Source organism: Epargyreus clarus, unplaced genomic scaffold, assembly GCF_041222505.1.
Source record: "Epargyreus clarus isolate Ecla_fem2 unplaced genomic scaffold, WU_Ecla_fem_2.2 ptg000002l, whole genome shotgun sequence".
NCBI classification, from domain to species: domain Eukaryota; kingdom Metazoa; phylum Arthropoda; class Insecta; order Lepidoptera; family Hesperiidae; genus Epargyreus; species Epargyreus clarus.
Genome location: NW_027332210.1, coordinates 909,449 through 922,206, shown reverse-complemented (window position 1 = coordinate 922,206; position 12,758 = coordinate 909,449). Strand labels below are relative to the sequence as shown.

The window sequence follows — 12,758 nt, the reverse complement described above, 5'->3', positions numbered from 1 at the left end:
TAGAAAGGTGTGGCGGTGGTAGCGCCGGAGTCGAACCACAAAGGATTCTACCACCTTTATACCAAAACAGTCATATTTGTCAAAACGTAAAAACTCATGGTAAGGTACTACTCTAATCCTATCTGAAGTTGATTACAGATTTCTATGGGCGGCAGTGCCTACTTACCATCAGGTGCACTGTACGCTCGATTGCTACTACTACATTAATTTGGATAATTCCCTTTCTAGAATAAGTCTCAACGTTATTCAGATACCACTTATAACTCTAGCTATGTTGTCGGTTTATTTAGGTCTGATCCAGTTTATAAATGGCTATCAATAGCTCCACGTGAATTGGATTGCAATTAATTACTATTTTGTAATTATTGTTAGTAGAAACAGTCTATGGGATAAACAGACATTTAAGTATAATACTAGCTAACCCGGCAAACATTGTGTTGCCATATAAAAAAGAAAATGTTAAGGGTGAATAACCCTTATCACTTAGGGGTATGAAAACTAGATAGTAGCCGATTCTCAGACCTATTTTTCGCTGACTGATAACCATTTCATAGATTGTTTGGTTCTGACGCCCTTTTTTTAGCAACTGTGTTTGGAGGCACCCCAGGATTTGAGGCCCGGGACGGACCGCCCTCTCCGCCTCTCCTAAACCACTAGAAACTATATCTAAATAACCACAGTACGTCTCAAACCAAACCAATTAAAACAAGAAAATTTTACATATTTTTTATTACCTAGTTTTTGCAAGTGGTTTCACTTGTTTTGCAATGGCGGAATTGATCTGCTCTGCACGAGGGAATTCCCGCATTGAAATATTCTGATTTACTTATGCGTCTGTTGCTCTCACCGTGAAAGGAAGCACATTAATATTTATATCATCTTAAGTACTCACAAAATGCAAAGTTTTATCACTATAAATATTATATAACTAGTAGTGTCCGAGGCTTCGATCGCATTTTAAAAAAATAACATATACATCTAACTGAAAATGTGTATAGTCCGCGTAAAGCTGCTAGTCCGCTCTGAATATAGAAATGAATGGCGTCGCCATAGTAAATTGTATGACTACAACTGCTCGCAACAACTTCAGAGTGGACTAGCAGTTTGGAGCAGACTATATCTTCATTGAAATGATAGTGGCGCCATCTGTCGAAAATTGGTCGTTGAAACCTTCATGGGCTCAACAACAATTTTGTTAAAGATCGTCATATGACCAAATGCATAGTTTACGACTCTATAAAGGACATACAGACAAACATTCATTTTAACATATAGATATAGCCTAATAAAAGGTTGCAAATATTTTTACCCAATTGCAGAGGGTAAATTCGCTAATAGCTATGTATGCATGTATGTGTAATTGTGTATCTATGCCCCATTTTTTTGCACGCTTTTCAGTCTAAATGCCTTGAGGGATTTTTACATAAATTCATCTTAATTGTGGGACTGGACATTGGGAGCCTAAGTGTCACTTACGATTTATTACAAATTGGACTAAGTACCAATTTTAACTAAGTTTATGATTTGAAATATATATTAAATGTTAATCAATCCGAGATATTAGTTTGAAAATGGCTGAAAGCTTTGTATAAAAATTTTGACAATGTCAACTTATTGCCCTATATATTTCGTTTCTTTGTGTTTGTGTCTTTGTTCTCTCTATATGTACCTATAGTAGTGCGTACTTATGAACTTTATGTATGTACGTATGTGTGTACCAATAACACAAAGTAGAAAGCGTTATTTTATGTATCGTAAAGTGAGGTAGACAAACAAATTAATAGTGTTAATGAGGTTCAGAGCCGCGGATTACTGGTTCACCTTCGACCAACCTCGGACGGGCATTTTTGAGTACGAGGTCTCTATAATTTACGGAAACGAATGCTTGGGGGAAAACCGGTAGGGTCAGATGACATACGCTCAGGGTTGGGTGGTACTTCAGACATGGTGTCAGGGAACACCAGATAGGTTACCAAGAAATATCCAAGGGAATGAAAGCATTATATTTTTTCTCTCTAGCCCGAATGTTGGATATTTGATTTCGCTTTAAAAAATTAATGATCTGATCTAAATTTGAAACTTATTTTTTTTTCGTATATATATTTGAGCCTAACGATAAAGCAGTACGTGCTACCTGATGGAAAGTAGTCAACGTCGCCTATGAACATTTGCAACACCACGGGAGTTGCCAATGCATCGCCGGCTTTGTAGGAGAGCTGTTTTTGCACCTTTTTTGAAGGGCCCCATGTCATAGCGCTCTGGGAATACCTCAAGAGGAAGTTCATTCCACATCTTGCACGTTCGTGGCAAGAATGCCCCCGATGGCCATCTGTCATCAACCCTAGCTAAGGCAAGAGTCTTTGGCAAAGGGAGATCTCCCGCCGGGCTAGGTGATTATGCCCGGGGAGCGGCCGTGCTCCGACAGTCTCAGTTCGGAGCTTGTATATATGCAAGATGTTTAAAAACTTCGATCGCCATCTCGTGACGAGTAGGGGGAAGTAGCTACAAGTCCTACCTGGGGTCGGCCATATCTCGACTAACTAACACGTCGACTAACATGAAATAACGGATTACTATCTCTCCCTCACTACATCCTTCAAACCAGAACACAGCGCTTAACACTACCAATAACCAACAATAGGCAAGACTTCAATACTTTTTGGGGTTGATTAGTCATGTCCATAGGGCAGTAGGCCTCTTATCAGCTAGATATGTAGATTGCAGGCATTTTTACTTAAATTTTATATGTAGAGTATCAACCCTAAAAGGAATTTTTCAATAAAATTGTAAAGCGACCTTCTTGCAAATTGTACAGGATATAAATAAACTTCAACAAGACTGAAGATCGGTTATTTATTACTGATCCATCCACTTTACTCGGTAAAAATAACTCGTAAAAATAAAGAATACTATGCGCGTATTGTAAAGATGTAAAGGTCGTAGAACTTTTTGTTGTTTCAATGAAGAAACGCTGATATTAAATAGGTGTATTTATTATAAACATTACTAGCTGAAACACAAACATTGTGTTGCCATATAAATAAAAAAATGTTAAGGGTGAACAATCATTATCACTTAGGGGTATGAAAAATAGGTAGACACTAGGATTCCCTGTATCGTGGGTGCCATAGACATACACAGAGACAACTACACAAACACCCAGACCCAGAAACAGAAACCTAAATTCCATTTACTTTACCATTTAGATTTCTGTCTGGCCAGGGATCGAATCGGGACCCTCTGCGGGTCAAACCACTATGGTGACCGCTCCGCAACGCGGGTCGTCATACAACTAGCAATAGCAGTGTTAAGCGCTTCTGGTTTGGAGGGTTTGGTAAGGGAGACATACATTAGTGGCATGTCTGTGGTCGACCTTAGGCAAGAATCTAATCTTACCTTGGGTTGATCACATGTCCATGGGCGGCAGTAGCCACTTACCATCAAGTGGACTGCATGCTCGTCTGCTACCTCCTCCCTCTGCTCCTATATAATAATAAAAAGACGCAACTGTGGTCTATTTCAGGGAGAACCCCTGTCCTATATAAAATTTTCTACACAATCATACAAAATCATGGGCAGCAGTGACCACTTATTAACAAATACAAGCTCGTTTGCTTCATGAATCTTATTAAAAACGACTTAATTGTAAAATCCCTGAAATAAAGTACTTAGAAAAGGTAATTCTAATAGGGTATAGGGTATTCACATACCGTAAGAAGTAGTATAACGCCCAAGGTGTACACCTGATGCAGATAGAATACTAATGCCAGCATCAATGTGATGTGCAATCAACAAGTGGAACAGGAAGTTACTAGATCTATTGTTAAACGTAATTTATAGACATTACTCCTACTTATCCAAGTAAAACATACATACAAACATAATAAACAAGTAAAAAACTGTCTCACAAGGCAGCCAGACAGCCAGATCACGGCTGATTTTTCAAATTTATGTGCAGGAAGGTATGGAAAGTCGAAAATGGTCGAAAATCTCATTATTATCATCAACAATTAATCAGTTGAACAAACTTAAAACCCTTATTCATTTTTCGCTTATTCCTTTTTAGAATAAAATCAACTGAAATTGTCATATTTTGCTTAAAAAGTTAAATTTCCCGAAATTTCCGACCGACGTAATAATGACGTAATGTATGATTAAAATAATATATATAAAGTTTTCAGAGATAGTAAACCCCCTGATCGTATTGTTTTTGATTTGTATTTTTGTATTTCTTAGTTATTTTGTATTCTTAGTTATTTTGAAGGTGGTAGAACCCTTTGTAGTTCGACTCCGGCGGCACCACCGCCACACCTATTTCTACCTAATAACAGCAGTGTTAGGCGCTGCTGTGTTCCGGTTTGAAGGGTGTGGTAAGGGAGACAGACTTTTCCGAGGCGTTCCAGCTTAGTCCTCAGGGGTAGCGGCGCATCTGTGGCCGACCTCAGGTAGGAATATCTAATCCTATCTGGGGTTGATTACAGATGTCCATGGGCGGCAGTAGCCACTTACCATCAGGTGGACTGCATGCTCGTCTGCTACTCTTATATTATAAAAAAAAAATATATATATTACTTGAAATGCTATTATACTCGTAAATAGCGCAACTGCATCGAAGGCTGGTTTCCGAAGCGATTAGTTATAATTTATAATTTTTCCTACAATTAAGCGTTGGTATCGTGTTAAGTTAATTATTATGAGTAATTGTAATGAACATTGTTTGTTTGTTTGATGATGCAAGCTATTGTACTTGTCTAGTTGGATTTTTTATTTAAATTGAGTGACGAAAGTGCTGTCTTGATGCTCTAGCGAACTAAGGAGGGAGCGGAAGGGGCGGGCTGCTCCGGGCCCCCGGTTCTGGGGGCCCCAAACACAGTTGCTAATAAGCTAAAAAAACACAGGATTAATACAGGAAATGTTATCATACGTATTTGTCGGCGAATAAGTCTATGACATAATAATAATAAAACATTTTATTGCCTTAAAAATAACAACACCATAATCGATTCTTAAAATTAAACATGTTTGTTCTTTAAATATTACAATAAAAATACACAAAAGAGATAAAAACAAAGAAATAATAATAATTGCTTACGACTTGCGGTTATAATCTAGGCAAAAGGAAGTGCCTCAGCTATTACTACCACAGGATTACGATCCCATGGAGCGCTGTTTTTCAGCCACTCAATCCTCAGCCTCAGACATATTTGCAATTTGGTAAAATCAAATCTTTTTAGACTGGGGGCCACCATTCAACCGCCCCAGGTCTCCAACGATCGTAGCCGCATCTGGGCTATGGTAACCCTTTGCTAATCATTCAACCAAACCGAAACAAAGAAATAGATTTCGACAATAAATTAATAAGGTCCTTTAAGATGTTCTTATATTAAGTGGTTTGCAAGCAATAGATAAATGAACTCAAAAATGTGTTCATGTGTTACAATCAACTCTGAATAACTTCTTCTGACTTCAACGACTTCTGGACTTCCTATCACATCGTTAAACTATGTAGATAAAGTATCGCTTAACGATCTTAATTATTTCTTTATATTTATTATAACCGCGTAATAATGTGGCAAAAAGGCTAACGTAGGCAGAGCCGCTGTCAAAATATAGTATTGTTATAAGGCAAAATAGGTGTGACAGTGGTGCTTACGGAATCGAACCTTAAGCAACTACAAAATGTGTTTCTTTTGAAGTTATAACTATTTTACTTAGCAGAGAAATTATTAATATAAATCAATTCGACTATTTGATACAGCAATTTCGTATTTTTTGGAGATTTCCAGAATTCTGAAGTTATTATGTACTTGCGACATGAAGACACCAAGTGATTGTTCACAAGCATGCAAGTAATGCATGTGAGCACTGAGCATGCATCCGTAACATGCAAATAGTCCATTGTTTAGTTCGCATGAGAGCGTCGGAGTTTTTGTCGTAAGAATAACGTTTGGTTTCAACATAATTTAATAAGATTATTTAGTTATGGAAGCTATGATCCAACGTTGGCAAAATACGTTTATCGTTAGCAAAATATTATTTATGTAATGTTCGACCATAGATAGGCATCCAAATCGTATTACTGGGATGAAATATCAGAGGTGTGCGTGCGGATTTGAACCTCGGACTCTCAGCATAGACGAGAAAAAAAACAAACAGGAGGACCTTTTTTCATTGACTTTTAAACCTAACTATATCTCACCGACCTTCCCCAAAGAAAGCTACACCTATAGCTACTTCCTTCAATACAGGTATTCAATTATGTCAAATCTCATTTTACCTGTAAATATAAGACAGCGAACAAAATTAAAAAAGCAAATTAAATCTTAAGTATATTCTTAATTCCTTCGTGACTTGTTCAAATGTTTGTGGTATTTGGCAAGCGAGGTCATTTTCAATCTTAATCTTGAACCGTATTTACAAATATTGAAGTTGATGGCCAAATACTAGCCGATCACGTACATACTTTATTCATGTTTACATACATATTGTACAGTAGTTAAGGCCGTTTGTGGAATTCTGGGGCCCCTGAGCACACAGGTACAAGAATTAGGGGCCCCGTTGAAATGTAAGTTAATTAAGAATTAAAACACTCCTACAACTATAATATAATGTAATATTTTAAATTATTTATTTATTTGGTTTACCAACAATTGTTACATTCTTACAATAACTTCTTACAACATAACCTATAATATAGCTAAATGCACAATCACTTATAGGTAAACACTGCATGCAATGAACATAATATCTAAGTAACAGAGGCGCTTGACTTAAAACAATGTTATACTAATTTAATAACTATATTAATGTAGGGTATGTAATGTATATTAATGTAGGGTATTAAAAATTAATTATCACTTCCTTAAACGGTGAAGGAAAACATCGTGAGGAAACCTACATACCTGAGAGATTTATAAAAAAAAAAAAAAATTAAAAAAAAAATCTTAAAAGGTATGTGAAGTCTACCAATACGCACTTGGCCAGCGCGGTGGACTATGGCCTAATCCTTCTCATTCTGAGAGGAGACCCGTGCCCAGCAGTGGGACAGTAATGGGTTGATGATGATGATGATTAATGTAGGGTAATTCTGATTTTAATAGTAATGGTGGAATTTAATTTGGGATTTTCCTGAGCAAATGATGTCGAAACTGGTGAAGCTTGAGTGAGAATAAATCAATTTGTCCATCATTGGACCAATCATTAAAGGTTTTACTTATTTAATTTACAACATATATTATAAACTTAATTTACAACAAAACTGTCCAAAATAAACTAGAACGGTAGGTATATTTTAACAAAATGTATAGGGTTTTCGATTTTTATAATTCTTAGTTGCCTGAAAATTGATCTCTAATTTCCTTCAAGAAAAAAGGCTTCATTATCATCCTCATGAGAAATCTTATTTTGATTTATACTTAAAGTAAAAGTTAATATTGATGATATCAACTGTTTATTTAATTAGAGAGATAACTGATAAATTATTGTATATTGAAGGGAAATTTTGTTATAGTAGTCTTTCCTTTCCTCGGAAGTTTTGGAATTGAGATGTTAAAAATATATGAAATTTGTTCGTGTGTAATTCCATTTAAAGCCTGCACCCACCTAAATTGAAAGTTACATCAGAAATTATTCATTTCACGCAAGAAATAAAGTGTCAAATTTGAAATAATTGATTTACATAAAAAATCAATTTCATATTTTGCTTTTTTTTTTTATAATATAAGAGTAGCAGACGAGCATGCAGTCCACCTAATGGTAAGTGGCTACTGCCGCCCATGGACATCTGTAATAAACCCCAGATAGGATTAGATATTCCTACCTGAGGTCGGCCACAGATGCGCCGCTACCCCTGAGGACTGAGCTGGAATGCCTCGGAAAAGTCTTTCTCCCTTACCACACCCTTCAAACCGGAACACAGCAGCACCTAACACTGCAGTTATTAGGTAGAAATAGGTGTGGCGGTGGTGCCGCCGGAGTCGAACCACAAAGGGTTCTACCACCTTCGAAAGTTCTTCTTCTTGTTTAAAGTTATTATGAATCACTCACTTGCTAATTAAATTTAATTTCAAAGGACAAGATATTTATTTTCGTAATATTTAGGTAGGTATATACTCTTATTTTTATTATGGTAATAGGTTTAAAAAAAGTTTTAAGTACCTGCGCCATTAGTAAAGATTACTCACTCCTAACAAGAAAATGTAACCAGTTTTGACAATTAAAATTTTCACTGTCATCTATTTTCGTGTTTGAGAAATATTTAAAAAATGTAGTTTTTAGATCATTTACAAATGAAAAGATAGTTCTCCGCACTCTTCTTTTCTTCGATTTCGTGTTTTTGCACTACTTAACTGCGCATGTCGGCATTGTTCCGCGTAAATTACACAATGACAGCCATTAAATGGCTGACAGAATTGTTAGCCGTTTATGCCAATTAATGGCTTCCTACAATAACAAGGCGGTGAGATATCTACACTTATCTATGACCGCGTATGTTTTACTTTATTTTATTTTAAAACGAAAATTATGAAGTTTTGTGGCAATGGAGCCCATAGAAATTAGCGGTCTATCTGCATAAACATTTTAAAAAGTGCTTTATATTTTATGTTATAGTTTCAAATATATAAAATATACATAACTTTTAACACAGGGACATTTAAATTTTACTTATTTTTATATACAACAACGTTATATTATAATGTTACCTTAAAAATTGATTTCACAGATAATATTTTTAATTTTAAAAATTTCCATTTGCAGATAAAATGGCGACTCACAAGGACTTACGATCGGAGCGGGTGAAGCAAATGTTTAGTTGGACTACGGGGTAAGTTATTTATATTCTTTTAATATTATAAGAACGTAATAATTATATACTGTATTATAGGAGCTTACAGATTATTTTAAATTAAGTGATCAGTGTTACTCATAGACAAATATTTTGTTATCTTTATATTAAATTAAATTTGTAAGTTCAAAATCATCTCAATATACAGTGTAAACTCCATGTAACGTCACTCGATTTAACGACAAACTCTCTAAAGCGTCGAAAACAAGTGGCTTAGTTGGTTTAGCTTGTATTCCATACAATGATACACTCTACATAGCATTACACCCACTCTCAATAACGACCACAATTGAGTAATAAAAAATACCTTTTAAGTTGCTAAAATTAGTAAAAACTGCGCACCTGTGTACGTTCTTTTGTCGCTTTATTATCCTAGCCCGCAATAAACTCGACTGTCGGCAAGATGCATACGAAACTTTCTAAGAAATTCGCAAAATTAATGGAAAATTACTTCCTTTGTCACCAAGATGCCTCAATATCAGAAGATATGAATAAAATAATTAAAAAAATACAACAAAATTACTGGTGCAAGCAAAAGACGTCAGACAAAAATAACAGACTACACGCAATAGCGTTCAAATAAGATTCTTTTCTATGTACATAACTACTAACACTAGACTGAAATAAACTTTTTCTTTTTCTAATTCTGATTTTTCTTCTCTCCATTTAACGACCACTCTCTATAACGCCATACAATGCACAGTCCCTTCAGTGCCGTTATATAGAGTTTACACTGTATTTGCGTTATGCGTACGTTTCGTTTTAGTCAACTTAATAAATTATAATTAAAAATATCTTAAATAATATCTTATTTAGCAGAAGAGCTAAATTTAATATAAATTAATAATAATTTACAAACCGACACTTCTTTTTGATTTATTTATATAGTTATCGAATTCTCTGCTATGACCGAAACCGGTGTTACAAGTGTCAGTAAATAAGGTTAAAAACCGCGTGCACAATTATCAACATGTAGGTTACTGTGCCTGCTCATCGACCTCTCCACTGCACGCGAAAGTGGCTCTTGCGTCACCACGGGTCAGCGGATTGCATCACTGTTAGGAAGTTATATGTTGACGTTTTTATGCTATCTCTCGATGATATAAAATAGTTGTATTAATGTAAGATTCCGGGATTGATTTCGTTAATATCTATCAACTTTTTAACCAAAGACCTGTATTTGTTTTTGTAACAAAATGTTTTTATCGTCATAGAAATAGGAAGCGTCGTATAAGTTTGTGTATCAGCGCCATCTATGCGACATATTAAGAACTAGTTAGTTAAGGGCTTAAGTGAAGACGTAGTGTCGTTATTTGTCACTAGATGGCAGTAGTAGGAACAATTCAATATATCAATAGCTAAACTTTTTATGCAAAATATAATCTAACATGCGAATTTAGAATTAATTATATAAGTTTTATTATAGATTGAAATATTAAATATTAATATGTTAAATAGTAAATATTAATATCTTAAGATGTACGTGGAAGGCGCCTTTTTTGCAGAATAATTGCAATTTAATTTATAAATCCTTACTAATATTATAAATCCGAAAGTAACTCTGTCTGTCTGTCTGTCTGTCTGGTTGTCTTTTCTTCACGCCTAAACCATTGAACCGATTTTAATGAAATTTTGTACAAAGATAGTCTGAGACCCGAGAACGGACATAGGATGGTTTTTATCCCGGAAATCCGACGGGAGCTAGGGATGGCGATCTAAGATCGATTAATCGGAGAATCGATCTTTTTGACCAAAAAGTCAATTATTTTAATCGACATCCTTACTAATATTATAAATGCGAAAGTAACTCTGTCTGTCTGTATGTCTCTTCTTCACGCCTAAACCACTGAACCGATTTTAATGAAATTCTGTACAAAGATAGTCTGAGACCCTAGAATGGACATAGGATAGTTTTTATCCCAGATAGCGATCTTAGATCTATTAATCAGAGAATCGATCTTTTTGACCAAAAAAAGTAGGTTTTTTTAATCGGTCTCCAGTAATGGATCCTACCTACGTTTGTGAGTCTTTTGGCATACTCTAAATAACCATGAGTTTAAAAATATCATTTCTTGCAATCGGAGACGGTTGCAACATTATATTTGTTTATATAGATTTATTGGGATTATATTAGGGGTGGCGATTCTTTCCAAAAAAGTTGGTTTTTGAATCGATTCACAAAAAAATCGAGGCCCTAAGAATCGATTCTATCTTCGATATTTTTTCGAGGATAGCGAAAAAAAGGTTATCATGATCAAACAAGTACTGAAATTATGTATCCGTCAGCAAATCCTTACTTCCTTACTAATCGTTACTAATATTATAAATGTGGAATTAACTCTGTCTGTCTGTCTCTTCTTCACGGCTAAACCACTGAACCGATTTGAATGGAATTTTGTACAAAGATAGTCTGAGACCCGAGAAAGGACATAGGATAGTTTTTATCCCGGAAATCCAGCTACGGATGGCGATCTGAGATCGATTAATCGGAGAATCGATCTTTTTAACCAAAAAATCGATTATTTTAATCGATCTCCAGTAATGGATCGATTCAGTGAATCGATCTTTCAACCCAGAAGATTGAAATTCGATTTTTTCATGATTTACCTACAGTTACTTTACTTATCCATGTTAGTCGATCATCTATCTATTTATATAAAAATGAATATTTGTCTATATACATTTTATAAATCGGAAACTATGCATTTGATCAAGTGATGATCTTTTGCGAAGTTGTTGTCCAAGAGCCCACGAAGGTTTGGGAGTTGGTAAGACCAATTTTCGACAGATGGCACCACTGTCATTCCAATGAAGGTACGAATTTTCTGTTTTATGTATGTCATATTATATCTTTAAATTGCGGGCGAAGCCGCGGGCACCACTAGTATTTTCTATATAGTAGGTTTCTTATAGTACTTATATTCTTAAACAATGAGTCATATATTACTTTGAAAACATTTCGCAATATATAAATAATATTTATATAATATATTTAAACATCATCAGTATAATATTACTGTCATTATCAATCATGTTATTCATTTACAATTATAATTACTGAATACATAAAATTAAAAGTAATAACATTAGGTATAAACTAAAAAAAGAAAATAAGGGGACCATGTTACTTCATTTCAACAATTAAGTTTATTTATTGATTAGTTATTATCAGTAGGTATATGACTTCATTGACTTTATCAGGTGGATGGTAAATAAGCTTTGATTATTTTTCATCAGACTTTAAACCTATTTCATTATTTATTCGTCATAAATTCGATTATGTTAGGCACGGATTTCCTCTCAGAGAGCTAAAGATTGGGGCCTTCGACTTGTAGATTAAGAAGTCGAGTTTCAAACCATCAGGTTATCACTTTGTCAGATACAGTATTTTTTTTTTACTTTTATTATAAAATTCAATAGCCGCAGTTTTCAATATATTTATTTACATAAATGCGACAAAAATTAAGAAAAAATATAATATTTCTTTATAATTTATTACACAATTAATTAAATTAAATAAATCAAAATTGTTAAGCAAGAAATATAGTTCAAATGCTAATTTTTATTATCTTAAACTTGATCTTGTTTTTTATTTATTAACCAGTAGGTATTCTACGTTGATTGTGTGAACTACAGACAAATCTTTATATAGTCTTTACCTATCTATACTAATATTATAAAGAGGAAAACTTTGCTTGTTTGTTTGGTGGTAATGAATAGGCTCAAACACTACTGAACCGATTTTAAAAATTCTTTCACCATTCGAAAGCTATATTTTATATGAAATATATTTGATAAATAGATTTTGAGGCGGTACAAAGTTTGTCGGGTCAGCTAGTTTATTATACTTTTAGGAGGAGGAAGGGGGAATATAGGACAAAGGTAGAGTTTAGGAACATTGTGACGTTACACG

The 12,758-nt window shown here is 34.6% G+C and overlaps 1 protein-coding gene across 2 annotated transcripts in view; it reads left to right on the top strand.

The window, feature by feature from the left end:
* snu (ABC-type transporter snustorr) overlaps positions 1-12,758 on the top strand; it is a 135,154-nt gene that overhangs the window by 12,933 nt on the left and 109,463 nt on the right. For both annotated transcript variants that reach the window (XM_073077456.1, XM_073077464.1), the window contains exon 2: positions 8,758-8,824. In XM_073077456.1, coding sequence (XP_072933557.1) covers positions 8,763-8,824 — 62 coding nt within the window. In that variant the 5' untranslated portion in view covers positions 8,758-8,762. The remainder of the gene's footprint in view (positions 1-8,757; positions 8,825-12,758) is intronic.